This window comes from Cotesia glomerata, linkage group LG8, assembly GCF_020080835.1.
Source record: "Cotesia glomerata isolate CgM1 linkage group LG8, MPM_Cglom_v2.3, whole genome shotgun sequence".
Classification (NCBI taxonomy): Eukaryota; Metazoa; Arthropoda; class Insecta; order Hymenoptera; family Braconidae; genus Cotesia; species Cotesia glomerata.
In genome coordinates this window covers 9,690,643-9,708,533 of record NC_058165.1, presented here as the reverse complement: position 1 = coordinate 9,708,533, position 17,891 = coordinate 9,690,643, and the positions used below count along the sequence as shown (strand labels likewise).

General features: G+C 34.5%; 1 protein-coding gene across 1 annotated transcript; it reads right to left on the bottom strand.

The window, feature by feature from the left end:
• Positions 1-10,860: 10,860 nt before the first annotated feature.
• On the bottom strand, positions 10,861-12,312 carry LOC123270045 (golgin subfamily A member 6-like protein 22). The gene is made up of 2 exons (XM_044735983.1): positions 11,312-12,312; positions 10,861-11,116 (listed from the first exon to the last, which is right to left on the bottom strand). Exons 1-2 carry the CDS (start codon positions 12,310-12,312, stop codon positions 10,861-10,863), a joined length of 1,257 nt encoding a protein of 418 aa, XP_044591918.1.
• Between the last annotated feature and the right edge of the window lie 5,579 nt (positions 12,313-17,891).

The following is a 17,891-nucleotide window of genomic DNA, read 5'->3' as shown; positions in this document are numbered from 1 at the left end:
TTATAAGTGATTCACAAACTTACACACACACACACACACACACACACACACACACACACACACACACACACACACACACACACACACACACACACACACACACACACACACACACACACACACACACACAAGGTGGACAAAGACCTGTGGGGTAGACCGTACAAGGTGGTCATGAATCACCTAAAAGTCAAACAAATGCCGGCACCCACATGCCCACAACTTCTGCAGAGAATCGTTACCGCGCTGTTTCCGCAGCAACGCGAGCTTCACTACCAGTTAGCTCAAGGAGAACTGGAGGACATTCCAACTGTCACGGAAGAAGAACTGACGGAGGCTTGCAACCGCGTAGGGAATAATAAAGCACCGGGATTAGACGGAATCCCTAACATTGCCTTAAAAACAGCTATAAAGGCTGCACCGGCATTATTCCTGGATGTTTACAACACCTGCCTCAAAGAAGGGATTTTTCCTCGAAAGTGGAAACAGCAACGGTTAGTGCTGCTTCCTAAAGGGAAAAAGCCACCGGATGAACCGTCATCTTACCGCCCACTTTGCATGCTAGATACAGCGGGTAAGATATTCGAACGCATAATTCACCAGAGAATTGAAGCAGTAGTCGACCCACTCCTGGCAGACAATCAGTATGGATTCCGGAAAGGACGATCAACCCTGGACGCAATCAAACTGGTTGTTGATACGGCCAAGGAAGCAATCGCAGGAACCAGATGGAAGGGTGGAACGAAGAAGTATTGCCTGGTGGCGACCCTAGACATCAGAAATGCCTTCAACTCCGCCAATTGGGAATGCATCATGCAGGCCCTCCAAGAGAAGAATGTACCAGAATACCTTCTTAAGATCGTAGCAAGCTACTTTGAAAACAGGGTCCTGAAGTATGACACGAAGAACGGTCCAAGGGAGTATGCTATTTCTGGAGGTGTACCACAAGGTTCAGTTCTAGGCCCGCTCCTGTGGAATATTATGTATGATGGCCTATTAAGACTAACTCTGCCAAGAAACGTCAAACTCGTAGCATATGCAGACGACGTAGCCGTAGTGATCGTTGCCAAACATCTTGACGAGATAAACCATGTGTTCGATCTCACTTTCGAGCGCGTTAACCGGTGGATGGACGCAGTGAACCTGCAACTGGCGCAACACAAAACTGAGGCAGTGCTTATTACCAGCAGGAAAGTGGTAGAGACAATTAAGCTGAAAGTCGCCGAACAAGAAATCACATCACAACCTTATATTCGATATTTAGGAGTGATGCTTGATGCCCGACTCAACTTTAAGCAGCAGGTAGAACACGTCAGTGCCAAGGCGTCAGCAGTGGGAACAAGTCTAGCACGACTGATGCCGAACATCGGAGGGCCAAAGCAGAGCAGAAGGGTACTGTTATCATCTGTAGTCACATCGGTGCTTACATATGGTATATCTATTTGGACCAACGCTCTCGAGATGCAAGAATCATGGAGGAAGGCTGGACCAGTATACCGACGGTGTGCCTTAAGAGTCGCCAGCGCCTTCCGCACAATATCCGAGGAAGCAGTGTGCGTTATTTCCGGAACTCTGCCTCTCAGAGTCCTCGCTGAGGAAAGACGGAACCTTTATCATCGTAAAGGTCAACTACACTAAGCGCTGAAGAGCTCAGAACTGAAGAACGGCAAAACAGCTTCGACCGATGGCAGCTCCAGTGGGACGCTGCAGAAAAAGGAAGATGGACGTATCGTCTTATACCGAGGATCGACGACTGGTTGAACCGGAGTCATGGAGAGGTTAACTACTACCTTACGCAGATGTTGTCAGGACACGGCTGCTTCCGAGCCTATCTTCACCGCTTTAAGCACGACGATTCTCCGGAGTGCCCATCCTGCCCAGGTGTCGCTGAAGACGTGGAGCACGTGATCTTTGCATGTCCTCGTTTTAACCAACAGCGCGATGAATTAGAGAAGATTCTAAAAAAGAGAATTCAACCGGAGACAATAGTAGAAGAAATGCTGTCATCAGAAGCTGTCTGGAACGCCACGAGCACCTTTGCCACTGAAGTGCTTACAGAGTTGCGGTCCATCGAGAGAAAAAGAGCAGAAAACAGAAACTAGAAGGGAGATAGAAATAAAAAACATCTTAGCCACCAGAAGGAAGAGCGGCAGCTAATTCCTCCCCCCGCGAAGAAATGCCTTACGGCGGTACCATGGGGGATCAGAGGATAGAAGAGAAAGGGGTTTAGGGTTTAGTGGGTAGGGGCGCCAGCGTCGAGTTTTAGTATGACGCTGCGTCGAGTCGCCACATATCCAGGCCAAACATCTATGCAGAACATCTATGCAGTACATTTATAAAAAACATCTATGCCTGGAATGCGTAAAGAGCATTCCCCCCCCTTACAAGGAAAAAAAAAAAAAAAAAAAAACACACACACACACACACATACATACAGACATAGTGACAACCTCGCGGGGATAGTCAGGGAAGCTTCCTGTGACCTTCAAACGTCGAGATCTGATGAAAACTCGATTTTTGCAAAACGGGGTGAAAACAATAACTTCCCGATTTTTGAAAATCTGAGATTTTTAGCGGGAAGTTAAAAATTAGTACACTGATAAAAAATTTAACTTGACTCAAGAGCAAGAATCTTGAACCAAGAACACCAATTTGAAGAAAATGAATTTCTTGAGCCAAGAAGAAAAATTCTTGAGTCAAGATATAATTATTGGTTCAAAAAAATTTATCTTGACTCAAGAATTTTTCCTCTTAGCTCAAGAAATTCATTTTCTTCAAATTGGTGTTCTTGGCTCAAGATTCTTGCTCTTGAGTCAAGTTAAATTTTCTATTAGTGTAAAATGTAAAGCGCTCCAAATTTCACCTATATCTTCGAACTTAAAAACATAGTTTGACAGCTATTTTGAGATCTTCAAGCTCCAACATAAATAGAATTATGCGCTTTTGTGCTCTTCAAGCTCAAAAATCTAGTTTGTATTCAGGAAAAACACTTTTTTAAAAGTATTTGAGCTGCAAAACAAACTTTCGGACAAATAATCCGATTTTAGAGCGCTTGGAAGGATTTAACGTGATTAAGAGAATTTAACAATAATTATCAAAAAGAACTCCGATCTGATTAAAAATAGAAAAATTACATTTAAAAACTATTTCTTGTTATTTTTTTTTAAATTAGATATCTCTCGAACAAATCAACTAATTTCGATGTCAGAATGAACTATAAATAATCATATGCTCTTAAAGATATTGTTTTTATTCAATTAAATGACTTTACACGCATTATAAATTTTTTTATATCTTCCATACTCCATAATAAATAATTTATGTAGTAAATTATTCGAGCATGAATTCCAACTATTACAATTTGTCAATTTCATTGAAATTTATATAAAATTATTAATTCAACATCTTGCGCAACTATTTATTACTCTTATAAAACGATTCTGTACGATTAAATTTTTAAATGAAGAATAGGTATTATATGATTAAAACAGAAAAAATTGTTATTATAGAAAAAGAAGAAATAAATATTTTATTTATTTTTAAACTTATTAAATACCTTTAAAAATACTATCTAAGTATAAGTTGAAACATTTACAATTAACTAAAATATGTTATGAAAAAATCAAACATTAAGAATCAATTTTCAGTTCAAACTATCAAGCATCAAAAATTTATTACGAGTAATCTTCGAGGTTTATAGTTTCCCTGAAATAGTAATAATTTAATTACATAGTTTATTTGACAATAATGCTCGATAGAGCTTTATTTGTTACCTTATATTTGTGTCCTCATCCTCAATATTTGTTTTAATCAAATACTGAATAAATTCTTGTGCTGTTAATATTATATATGAAGATTAAAATGATAAATAATATTATAAATACTACTAATTAAGGCTATAAAATATTTTTGTAGCTTCCATTATAAAATCCTTCTTTCACAACTTATTAATTGTTTGCCTTTATTTACATTATAGAAGATGGAAATTAAATAACTAAATCAAAATAAATCAACACAAAGAAAATCAACTTATTTTTCAATGTAATAAATATTTATTATTGCATGCTTTATAATTACAATTTTTAAATAAAAAAATTCGAATTCGCAAATTACATTACTTTATAAGTATCTTTGAAAAAAAAATGTATTTTTCCGTAATCTTAATCAATTGCTTTTAATGCATAAAATTTATGATTGAATTGCAAAAGTTTTTGTAAAGCCCTAATATTCTATACAAAAATTTTGTTTGAAATTTTTAATATTTTTCTATGAGATTTGATTAATTTTCACATATAACAAGAAAAATTTGCGGAGCAATCATTTGTTTCTTGAATGGTACGTAACCATCTGTCTATTTTAAATCCATTTTTTTGTAACGATTAACATTACAAATTTATTTATTATTTCATAATTAACAGAATACTTATATTCTTTTACTTGCTTTTGGACGATCAGTTGATTTAAGATTCCTCAGTTCATTTTTGACAATTCCAATAGAAGAAACAGCCAAATTTTAATGCCATTGCCTTTCTTATAGCTAATACATTTAGCAATATTTAACATGCTTGATTCCTACCTTTTTTAACTTCCCGCTAAGAAAATTGAAAATTTTCAAAAATCGGGAAGTTATTGCCCGTCTAAAAAAAATTGTCCCAAAAATGTCCCAAGCATGGGACATCCAAACGTGACACAATGAGGGACATTTTTGGGACAATTTTGGGACATCTTAGAAATAATCAGAGATTTTAAAATAGTGCATTTAAGTAATTTTTCGTCGATTTTAAGTATTTTTTTTAAGATTTTCAGAATACTTCTACAATTTTATGACAATTTTACTATAATTTTAAACGTTTTTTAATTGATTTTACAAAACATAATTTATTTTTGCACAGATGTAGATTTGTCTAGAAATTGATGGATGAAATATTGATTAAACATTTTTGGGAGAATTTAAGGACATTTTAGGACAGTTTTAGGACATTTTTGGGACATTTTTAGGACATTTTTTGGGCATTTTCAAAACATTTTTTGGACATTTTTTAAATATTTTTCAAATGATTTTAGGAAAGACAATATATTTTTGCACGGTTATATTAATGGATGATAATTTTTAGGACAATTTTAGGACATTATTGGGACAATTTTGGAACAATTTAAAGACATTTTTTGGATACTTTCAGGACATTTTTTAAATATTTTTAGGACAATTTTGAACGTTTTTCAAATGATTTTACACAGTAAAAAAATTTTCGTAAAATTTAACATAAAATTTTGTGTAGATGATTTTTTTACACAAAATTTATGTTAATTCTACACATAATGTTTGTATTGATAAAATCAACATAATTATGTGTTAAAAGTAACACAAAAATATTTTAAAACTTTTATCGGCTGATTCTCGGATTTCTACACACTTAAATGTTATCCATAACACAAATAAAGTGTTGATTTTAACATTTTCTTTGTGTTACTCAGATCAGCTGTCAAATATGTGAGTTTTATTAATAATTTAAATATATATATATATATATATATATATATATATATATATATATATAGCTGTTACCCGCCCGCTTCGCTGAGCGCTTTATAGAATTGCATTTTTAGATCTAAACTTGAAATTTAATTGGAATAATTTTTTGATTTGCACAGATCCTAAATGAGCATTGAAAGTTTTAGTTAGAGTCATTGCAAGTCTCATAAATTAAGTTAAAATCTGTCTAGCTTCAAGTGCGAACAATTTTTCTGTTATTTAAAATTTTCTCAGTGACATCAATTTTTATAGAAAATAAATTTAACATGTTTTTTACGAATTCTATTTAAATAAGTAGCCAAATTTATTTTTCACATATCTGGTGTTTGAAAAATGTATTTATTTTAATCTGTTACATTCCCGTGGTCCCGCAATAAGAACAATTTATGAATTATGTAATCAGAAAAAATAACATGTATGTAAAATTGTTAGTCCGTTGACTGAATTACTACATGTAATGTTAAGTTTTGGAAACCTTACAATGACTTTTTTCCCGCTGCTAAAGAGACGTTTGTTGTAAGAAAATTTTTAGTAAATGTTATTGAAACTCAATAGACATAGCCTAAATTTCATGTTTCAAAAAGTTCTAGTTTATAAACAACAACATTTTTCGTAGATTTCATAGAAATCTAACTATTTTCTTTCATGGAACCAATTATCATAAGTTATGATAATAACCAGGGCCAGGACTTTCGCAGTTGTTTAAATGAGCATTCATATGTTTAACCTCAAATTTGAATAAAGAAAAAACGCCAACTTCCTGGCCCTAATCATAACCAAACACACGATCAGCACATAAATATAAATTTTCAACACTTAGTTTACCAGAAATAATTAGCTTCTTTCTTAAACTTTTTTTAAATTACGTTAAATAAATCAAATATTAAGGTTATGCAATAAGAACAAAAAAAAATCGTATTAAAAACAAATGGATGAAAAATGAGAGTCTTTTGTTTTTATTAGCAGGAAAAAATGGATATAAAATCGTAAATCGTAAAAAAAATGAGAAAAGGTTGATAAAATCCAAAAAATAAGGAGCTTATAACCATCTACGAAAAATTCTGCGTCGAATGGTAGCAGTCTCATCCCGATAGCTTCAGCCGTTCTTGAGTTATAGATAGTGTAACTAACATGACTTTCTTTTATACATACAAATATATATATATATATATATATATATAATATATATATATATATAGATATCTATCTATATATATATATATAGATAGATAGATAGATAGATAGATTTATTTTTACTTGTATCACTGTTACAATCTGTGTTTTACAAGGAATTTTCTTATACAAAGTTGTTTTCTCCATATCCTACTATATAATAAAAAAGTACTAGCTACTATTTATTGCACTCTCTGCATTTAGAATTTTTTCATTCTCTATTTTCGCTGATACCTTTATTGTACAGTGCATTCCTTTATTTCATACTTTCCATACTTCCTCACTCATTCTTTCATTTCCATTCATTTCTTTCCACTCCTTCTTATCCTTTTTCTATTACATTATCCCATCTCTCTTTCACTTTCTTTTAAAACATTTTCTATTTCCCTCATTACCTTACATATCCTTGCCTCTATTTTTCCCTTGAATATCCCTACAATTCTTTCCCATATCTGTTCCTCCTTCTCAGTTTCATCCCACCACCTCTCCATTTCCACTTTACATTTTTCACTTATCTTTTCTCTTATTTTTGCACATGTTAGTACATGCACTAGCGTTTCTTCTTTTTCTTTGCATTTTCTACACATCCAATTTCTTTCCCCTTTCTTTCCAGCTTTAGTCAGGTTTCCACACCTTACTCTTGCCCATATTTCCTTATTTTCTCTTCCTATTTTTTTATTTTCCCAGTATTTTACATCGGCTCTTTCTTCCACCGTTCTCCTGTATATTTCGCTATAATTTGATGCTCTAATCCTTTCCTCTTCCTTGTCTGACATTTTTCTCGCTAAGCATTCTATTCCTGCTCTTATTTCTTCGCTTATTTCTTCTATTTCTTTTCCTTTGTATATTTTTTCTAGTACCCTCTCACAATTCATCTTCTTTGCACTTTCTTCTATCTTTTGTCCCCATTTTGTTGGGTTCCCATTTAATATCCCTCTGATCTCCTCCCTTAGGCATACTTTTGGCCACCTTGTATCCTCCATTCCTGCTATTTCTATAATGTATCTCCATACCCTTTCCTTTGCTATTACTTCTATCACTTCACTTCCTGCTTCTCTTCTCACTATGCCTCCTGGTGTGTTCCTTGCCACTCCTAGCGCTATTCTGTTGATTTTATTTTGCAACACTTCTATCTTCTTTACCTCTCCACTTCCCCATACCTCTACTCCGTACATGCACCCTGATCTCACCAGCGTGTTGTATAAATACATCCTGTCCTTTATATTGTTTCTTTTCGTTCTTCTTATTAGCCCCCACGTTGCATTCGCCATTCTATTCGCTTTATCCTTCATATTATTCAAATGCATTTCCTGGCTATTTCTGGTTGTGAATGTATACCCCAGATGCTTGAAGCTTTTTACCACTTCTAATTTTTCTCCTTTATACTCCCATTTTTCTTTTTCATTCCTCCCTCCGTTCTTGAAAATCACTATCTTTGTCTTCTTTGCATTTATTTTCAGTTTATTTTTGTCCGCATATTTTTCCAACTCTTTTATCATTTCCCTTAATCCTTCCGGTGTATCCGATACCGCTGCTCCATCGTCTGCATACTTTGCCATATATATTTTTTCTTTCCCGATTACCATCCCTCCTATTTTTTTCTTTACTATTTCATCCTCCATATCGTCTATAAATATATTAAAAAGTACCGCACTTAGTGCGCACCCTTGCCTCACCCCTTGATCTGCTCCAAATCCTTTCGATTTTGCTCCGTTTATCAGTACCTCGTTTATCGTGTTTTCATATATTACCTCTATCATCCTGTACATCCTCCCCCTTATCCCTATTTTCCATAATTTCCTCAGTAGGATATCCCTATCCACAATATCAAATGCCTTTTCTAGATCTATGAAGCATACGTATAATTTCTTCTTTTCTTTTATCTTCTTATTTATCAAGGCATTTAGCACAAATATATGGTCCCTTGCTCCTCTTTTCCTCCTGAATCCAGCTTGGCTTTCCTTTATTTTTTCCTCTTTGTCCGCCCAACTCATTATCCGCTCCGCCATCATTGCTGTCAGTAATTTGTACCCAATATCCAACAGCGATATTCCTCTATAATTGCCCACATCTTCCTCATCTCCTGCTTTATGTATTGGTACTATCCTTGCTGTTTCCCATCCTTCTTGTATCCTTCCTTCTGTCCACATCCTGTTTACCACCTCTCTTGTATCTTCCAGTATTTCTCTAGGTAAGTTCTTTACAAATTCTGCCGTTATACCATCCTCCCCTGGTGGCTTATTTCTTCCTAGTTTTCTGATTGCATTTCTGAACTCCAATCTTCCGAACTCTTCATCTAGTCTGCTGTCTTCGCTTCTTTCTTCTCTTTCTTCACTCTCAGTACTTTCTTTGTTAGCTCTTCTTTTTTTACCATTTAGTAGGCTACTGAAATGCTCAATCCATTTTTTTCCTGTTATTCTTTCTCCTTTGCACTTCTTTTTTTTCTTTTTCCTAAATTTATTTATTATTTCCCACCACTTGCTCATGTCTTTCGCTTTGTCCATTTCCTTCTTTCTCTCTTCCCACCACTCTTCCCTTACCTTTTTTATTTCTTCCCTCAGCTTTTTTTTTGCCATATTATAATTTCTTTTCTCTTCACTTATATTACCCTTTTTTATTAGTATTTTTAGGTTCTTCCATACTTCATTTCTTAAGCCCTTGCATTTTTCATTGAACCATTCTTTCTTTTGTGTTTCCTTTTTTTTTCCATTTTTAATTTTTATATTCATCCTCGTTTTCTTTGCCGCATTCTTTATTATTCTTTTTATATCATTCCATTCTATCTCTTCACTATTTTCTTTTATCTCCCTCCATTCCTCATATACTACTTCCATATATTCTTGTGCTTTCTCTTTTTTCCACCTCATACCCTCCTCTGCTATCTTCTCTAGATCACCACTTTCCGTTGTTTCCTCGTTCTTCCCATCTATTTGCCTCTCTTTCCTTTCTAGTTCTATTTCAATTGGCAAGTGGTCTGATTTTATCCTTTTTACTACTTTGAATTTCTTTATTCCATCTTCACTTCCCCTGTCTAGCACTAGTCCCAGATCTATTACTGAGCATCCATTCTCGTTTTTTCCTCCTATGAATGTCACCTCCCCATTCCTATCCCCTTCCTTTACGCCATTTAATATTTTTAACCCCAATTCCTTGCACATTTTTAGGAGCTTCTTTCCCTCTATGTTTATTTTCTTATCTTTTGATTTTCTTCCTTCTACATTATCAACCCCATTTACGTTATTTTCCCCTATTCTTGCATTCCAATCCCCTATTAATATTACTTTTTCGTATTTATCCTCCCCTTCTTCCACTAATCTTCTTATCTTTTTTTCTATCTCCTTCATTCCTACATTATTATACACCGTTATTATTATCTCACTCTCTTTTCTATTTGTTATTTTGTATCCATGCATCCATTCTTCTACCTCCCATTCCTTTTTGATTGTTTTTCTTATTCCTATTAGATGCCCTCCACTAGCCCTCCCTCTTTTGCACTCTGGTTTTCTCTCTGCCACTTTGCACCACCATTCCATTTTATCATTCAATCTTTCTATTACCCGTTCCTTGTTCTTTTCTTCTACCCATGTTTCCATTAAGTATACTATATCATATCTTTCCATGAATTCTCTCATTTTCTCATATTCCTTCATACCTGCTATGTTCCAACTCACCAGCCTGCACTTATTTTCATCCTTTTTTTCACTCATACTTTCTCCCTTCCTATTTCTTTCTGCAATTATATCTTTATTTCTGTTCCAGCCCTCTCTTATCCCACTTATATCTACTATACTCCTATTGCACCCATTTCTTTCCCATTCTTTTATATCTAATTTAACATTTTTTGGATTTCGAATATCAACAATTTTTCTTACATTTTCTATTGCATTTTCTTTTACCTCTCTTTTGCGCTCGTACTCTCTTACATTCATATCACTCGCTTTATTCCTATTGTCTTCACTATTCCCCTTCACTCCCTTCCACGTCTCATTGCACTTTTCTACTTTATTCCCTGCGCATATCGGTGTATTATTTTCCCCATCCCTTTCTTCACCTCTTACCGACTTTTTTTCCCCACTGTCACTATTTCTTCTTCCATCTGTCTTCCATCTGCTTGAATCCTCACCTCCATCTCTCCTTTTTACTCCTTTGCAGTACCATCAATCCACCAAATCTCCCTTTTTCTCGTTCCAGCTTTTCCAGTTTCCTTCAATCTTCAGCCTCTTTTCGTCTATCTCCACCTCACTTCCATTGTACTGCTCCAGCTTTGCTATCTTCCTTATCCACAGTTCAACATCCCTCTCTCTCTTAGTCTTCTCTTCCATTATCCATATTCCCGTTCCCTTCATTATTCTTCTATTTTCCATTATTTCTTTCTTCTCTCTCATGTTCGTGCATTCTACTCTTATCTGTCCCCTTCTTATTAAGGTCGTATTTCTTCTTAGTATTCTTATTTTCAACCTTTTTTCCATTTCCATCATTACCTCTTCCCATTTTCTATATTCTGTTTCTCCATATTGCACATACAGGTTCATTCTTATCCTTTTTCTTTCTTCCGTTTCCTCCTCTATCTCTTTTTCATTTAATTTTCTTGGTTTTTCTTTTTCTAGCTTTTTTCTTTCTTCTTTTTTCCATATTTCTGCTCTCTGTGCTTCTTTTCTTTTCTCATCTCTGCTTCTTGCTACTATCAGCAAGTTCTCTGTTCCTTTTTCCATCTCGTTTCTTCCATTACTTTCTTTATCTTCTTCCTTGCCTCTGTCCCTTTTATCACTTCTTCTTTTTTCTTTCTCCTTCCTTAGATTCTCTTCTAGTTCATGCTTCATATCTGTTTCTATTTTCAGAGTTTCCGTTAATCTTTCTATTTCTGCTTCTTTATCCATTAACATTTTCTCTCTCTTTACAATTCCGTCCCTGCAAAACTCTAACTCTCTTCTCATTTTTTTTTCATCCTCTTTCCTCACTTCCACGCATTTGCACCTGCACTCTGTTACTTTACTTAACTTTTTATAGATGCCTTCTAGGACCTCCTCCTGCCTCTCAATCATTATTTTTCTCATCTGCTCCAATTTTCTTTCCCACGGCTCTTCTCCTGCGTCACCATCACTTTCTCCTGCACTTTGATTTCTTGCTACTGTGTCGCTTCCTTTAGATTCTTCTGCTTTTTTCTTCTCCATTTCCCTTGTCTTCACTGTTTCGTCATCATTTATTTTATCTTTTTCATCATTAACGTTAGTCTTTCCTCCCTCCTCATTTCTATTCCTTTCACTTTCTTGTTGCTCTACCCTTCTTTCTACACCTGTTCCCTTTAATGGCGTTCTTTTAATTTCATAGCTCGTTTTGAATCCCGTTATATATTTTTCCATAGCTCCTTTCATTTCCCCTCTTTTGAAATCTCGCGCCACTTTTCCATCCTTTGCCGGCCTTCCCCTCTTACTTTTTTCACGCCCCGCGCTTGCGCTTCGTTTGCTTCGTTCATTCGCCTTCTTACCCTCCTCCCCGTCAATTTCAGACCATGAGTCTCCATCTTCAGCCCATTCCTCTGAACTGTTTTCATCATTTCCTTTTATAATCTCCCTAACCTCAAAGCGGCTTCCGTCCACATTTTCACTCATATTTTCTTGGTCTTTATTTCCACTCTTAGTTTTTCACTTTCCCTTTATTCCTCCTTATCTCCTCTTTTTACTTGACCTATTTTCCGCTTTTTTTATTTCCTATATCTTATTTATTTTTGCTTCTTTCACTCACTACTTTTTCCGGCGTCTATACTCTACCGCTCCCTCTGCTTAATAATTATATATATATATATATATATATATATATATATATATATATATATATATATATATTTAAATAAATTTTAATTTCTGAATAAAAAATAAATTGTTTTCCATAAATACAAAGTTAAAGAACTCAATAAAGAATTCAAAATTTTTAAATAGTAATTAATTAATTTTAATCAATCGTTGCTACTTTATTACAAGTCAGTGGCAATAGATGGATAGGATTAATGATGTATTAATTTCTAATTATTAATTATTAATAAACTCGTTAATTATATATTAATGGAAAATAATTTTTTTTTCACGCTGCATTTAAGTATTTCACGTAATGACACAAATCAAAATCCACCAAATTAAAATGACGTTGAAGCTATCACATTCACATGTCTATCTTGTGTGGCATACGTGACTATGCTTGTACTCTCGAGATCCCGCGCAAAATAAAGCGGAGCGGCGTCATAATTTAACATATCTTTGTGTAAATTCAACATATTGTTGTAACACCAACCGCGAAACTTGGATTTTCGAGCTATAGTTAGGAGGGGTAAAATGATGGATATCTGGCTATCTATAGTTGAGTCTACTTTTTACGCACACGTAAGGATAAGTGACATCTCTCTCTTTATCTGTCTCTACATTTCCGCATGGATGCTAAAAAGTACTATAGGATATTTAGTTTCGTTTATTTCCTACAATCGTCCGCCAGGGAGAGTATAAATCGAAAAAAAAAAATCTTGGCGACAAGTCGATTCTTGTAAACAATTTTACTAATATTTTAGTTTGTCATTTATTTACGTGTGACAGTTCATAAATGAATAAAATTTTATTTGCATCCTCTTAAATCCGAGTTTCGCCGTTGCTATTACAAAAAATTTTGTTCGATACAAATCCGCAAAAGTCGGCATTTTGGTAATAAACTTAAAGTGATGATACTCGTCTGAGATTATAAATACATTCTCAACAAAACTAATTAACTTATTTTCTCAACGAAAATAACTATTGTGTTACTATAGAAGATATCAACACAGCCTTTATGTTGAATTGACATTTAAAAAGTGTTATTAATACTACTAACCGAATGGGAGTATTCTTTAACATAAATTTTGTGTTGGTTGGCCAGTAACATTAAAAAAATGTAGTTTTACTTTGAATTAACACTTGAGTGTGTTAAAAAATGGATGGATTGATCAATACAAACAGTTTGCGTAGAATTAACATAAATTTTATGTAAAAAAATCATCTACACAAAATTTTATGTTAAATTTTACGAAAATTTTTTTACTGTGTAAGACAATTATCCCGTATTGAAGAAAAATATATGCCGCTGTTATGTCCACCCGCAAATTTTTTTTCTCTCTTCTCTTTCTTTAAATTTAAATCGTCTGCGCAGATAAAAGACTTCTCCATGCGCGAAAGCCACAATAAAATAGAAGCTACGCGACTGCTGGTTAACTAGCGGGGACTTCTGCAACCTCAGCACCGCGAGTATTTAAAAAGGCGATCAACAGCCAACGCCTTGTCTTAGTTGGTTAATTCGACTTCCGCGTTTAACTGACGGGCCCGTGCCTTGTAGAGTCCTTTGCTTTAATTTGCTCCGCACTTAAAGGAAGTTTGGACGCGGTTTCAACCGGCAGGCCACGTATTAGTTTTAAGTGTAAACCAGGTCTTAGTTGGTTAATTCGACTTCCGCGTTTAACTGACGGGCCCGTGCCTTGTAGAGTCCTTTGCTTTAATTTGCACTGCACTTAGAGGAAGTTTGGACGCGGTTTAACCGGCAGGCCACGTATTAGTTTTAATCTTAGAGAGTTGTATTCTCAAAGTTCTAATTTGCTCTGCACTTAGGCGAGAATTCGACCAGTAAATAAATTTTAGAGAACCGGAATCTCAAAATTCTAATTTGCTCTGCACTTAGGCGAGAATTCGATCATTAAGTCTATTCAAAATTTCCTAAAAGCTAGTTTTGCGCACTTTACCCTACGGGGGACTGGAGGACGTTAGCTCAATCAAATTATTAAAATTCATTAAATTAAATTACGTTAAAACCAAATTTGTGAAAGTGTAAGTTTTGGCGTTTACAAAAATAAATCTAAATAAAAGTGAAATCAGTTTTAAATCAGTTCATTTCACAAAATAAGAAGCCCGTAAAATAAGCAGTCCAATTCCATCCTAATCCATCCGCTGCAAGGACCAATCAGAAGGCCCCAATCCAGGAAAAGGCGCTAACAGCAGCTCCGGAATCACGGATCCGGTAATAACTAAAAATCCTGCAAAGAGTAAGTACATCTATTCTTAATAAAATCCGTAATCAGTCTCAAACAAAGGCGTGGTAAATTCGTCCGTCGAAAACGTCCCACATAAATAATTAAACAACGGAATTATAACCTCCGTTGCGTATTCTTTAAATCGTTAGTCCAAACCTCCACCGTTTACGCTACCGCTCTAAAAACGCCCTTGGACGTAACATAAAGAACACTGGTGGCAGCGGTGGGATTCGAACCCGAAATTATTTCACTTTCGTTTGAGAAAACTTAAATTTTCAAAAAATTATTTTTCTTTTCTTTCTCGATCTATTTCCATTTTTTTTTTCTCAAGTAAATTCCACTGTTAAGTAAACTCTAGTTTTGACAGTTTAAGAATCTCTTTCTTAAAACCTAAAATTATCAGTTTCTTCGATTCTTAAATTTAATAAATTTTCAAGTCTCATTTAAAATTCTTAAAATTTTTTTTTATATATATACCATTAACTCCAGAAATTCTAATTTTTGTTTAACATTTTTTTTTGTTCACATCAAAGTTTTTCTTATAATTTGCTAAAGAATTTTCTTTTCATTTATTTAAAGGAGTTATAAAATTTAAAATAAAATCATTTCTTTTCATTATTTTTTTCACCTTCTATTATAACTTTCTTCTCTTAGTCTAAATAATAGAATAAAGATTCGCTGACGTTTCTTTATTCGAGGTGCGGCTCGCATCACGCGGACTCGCACGTGCATCTCTTGTCAGCAAAAATATTATACGTTCATTTAAAGAATTCTTTTGATAATTAAGCAGTTTACGAGTATTATTTTTAAATTCTATTATTCAAATTTTATTTATAGAAGTTTATTTTTGTCCTTCATCACTAGTTAACAAAGACTTATTTTGGCAAAAAAAAAAATTTATTTTGAACCTTTACATTTATACATAACATTCGAGAAGGGTGCTTTAAATTAAGCAACTTCTCTTACACAAAAGTTTCCCAGTTCTGGAAAGGTGCTTAAAAAGCACTTTCTTTAGCTGAGAAAATTTTCACGAAACTCAACTCTTGGGAAGAGTGCTTTGAATTTAGCACCTCCCCTTGATCACACCGTTACCTGGCTAAAAATAAATTTTTACCAAAATAAGAAAGAATATTTAAAAATTTGAAAAATTTTTATTATTTTTTTGGTTTTCTCCCTCTTCGTAATTTCTGTTGACTCGAGATGCTACAATGTGAATAACAAGACATTTTTTCTGTATATAAAATTTTTTTTCTTTTTCCCCCTCGTTTATAATATTAATATTTTTTTTTGGGTATACAATTACGAATATCGTAAGAAAGTGTTTTCTCCCCTCCCCGAACAAACGAATTATATTTTCGGGATCGAAATTTCTAAAAAATTTTTTTTTGAATTTACGAAATTTTTTTTTGTTATAATTTTTTTGCGATCCTTAAGAAAAAATTTCTTTTCTTTTGTCTGATTCGTAGAGGCCATAAAATTTTTTTATTACGCGCCGATATAAAAAAATTTTTTTTGGAAACTTTAAAGAGCCGATGGGAAAGAATAGACGATCGGGCTATCGATATCATTTCCGCAAAGAACGTGATCGATAACAAGGCCACCGGTCCGAGAATTATTAAAAACGTCACAGCCGTTGCTGGACTTTACGAAAAAATATTAAACCTTCGCAAAGTCCAAGCCCCTATCAAGGCTCCATTTGAGTAAAAAATACATTCAATCGACTCAAAGTCTCCACCCCGAGACAAAACTAAAGGTTCATTTAAAAATTTTTTTTATTTTTTTTTATTTCGAATTTGACGAACGTTAACGCTCCAAAGAGCATAAAATTCTTTTATTTTTTTTTCATTTTATTTTTATTCCGGAATAGTTAAATTCCATCTCGGGTTGAAACACCTTATAATAATGACACCCGTACTGAGACTGAACGAAGACGATCTAACAAAAATTGCGAAACACAACTACATCGACAAATTCGCAAAATAATAATAATAATAATAAATCGCACAGTAGATCAGGAAAATCCAATGACTCAGAAAAATCCAACAATAGACTAACTACATGCGGGAATATTACAGTGGGGGATGACGTAGGGAACCGCCGGTTCGGACTACCCTTTGTCGCCTATGACCCTCCAACTTTTGAAGAGGCTGAAGATGTCTTTGCCGAAAGATGTCATCGGCCAAGGATATCTCCACCCTCAAGTTCAGATGAAAATATACCGCCGAAAAGATCCCAAAACAAAAAAAATCAAATTTTCAATTAGCCGAGACGGGCTTACTTATGCCCGAGATTACTTAGTACACTTTTGAGCAGCTGATTGTGGAATAACAAAACCCGTAGCAAAGCTTCTCCGCGACTTAAAATTTATAAATGCCGATGATCTCCATGCCTCAAAACCTACAAAAGGAGATGTATTTGTCACCAAGTTAAGTCGTTGCAAAATTTTTACGGTATTTATCAAAACAAAACATTTCGAAAAATTAGACCCAATTGACCTGATCGAAGGATTGAGAAATCTTCGACAGTCGATGCACAAACATGACATTCATTCGCTCCGCTGTGCAAAGCAGGGGGACGAATTTGATGATTTAGACATTCAAGCATATTTATGACACGAATTAAGAGATTGTCCAATAACGATTACTTTGTGCGAAGGGAACGTCGAGGTACTAGACGAATCCCTTTGAACAAAAATAATCGAAAATCAGCTCGAAGGCTAACCCAATTTCCGGATTAAAAAAAAAAAAATTTATCATATAACGACTATCTAGTGAATTTAATTTGTAAAATATCCGAGATTCAACGGATATCCGCGAAAGATATTACTAGAGCAAAACACGACAAATGGGAAACGAAAATTATCCCACCCGAATAAGGCTAAACCAACCAGTTGCGAAAAAAATTTACTAAAAAGAAAAGCAAGTATCGTCTGTTTCAGAAAAAAAAGGAAAATCAATCCAACTCCAGCATGGATATCGTGCTACTTCCCTTTCTGGGGGTCGGATACCTGGCCTGGGGCGCAAGGGAAGTCAAAATAAAACCAATGGAGGCAAATCCAGGTCTGCTGCACGATCCATTCAAGAAAATCCACCTAATACGAGAAGAATGGCAACTGGTCATATCCAAGCGTCAATAGCCATCAAGAAATGC

Bases quoted from the DNA above. Each gene is read 5' to 3' on its own strand.
- LOC123270045 (XM_044735983.1), bottom strand. From the start codon at position 12,312: ATGAGTGAAAATGTGGACGGAAGCCGCTTTGAGGTTAGGGAGATTATA. The intron at 11,117-11,311 runs GCTAGAAAAAGA...CTTAATAAGAAG, and splicing joins AAAAAAGAAGAAAGAAAAAA to GGGACAGATAAGAGTAGAAT.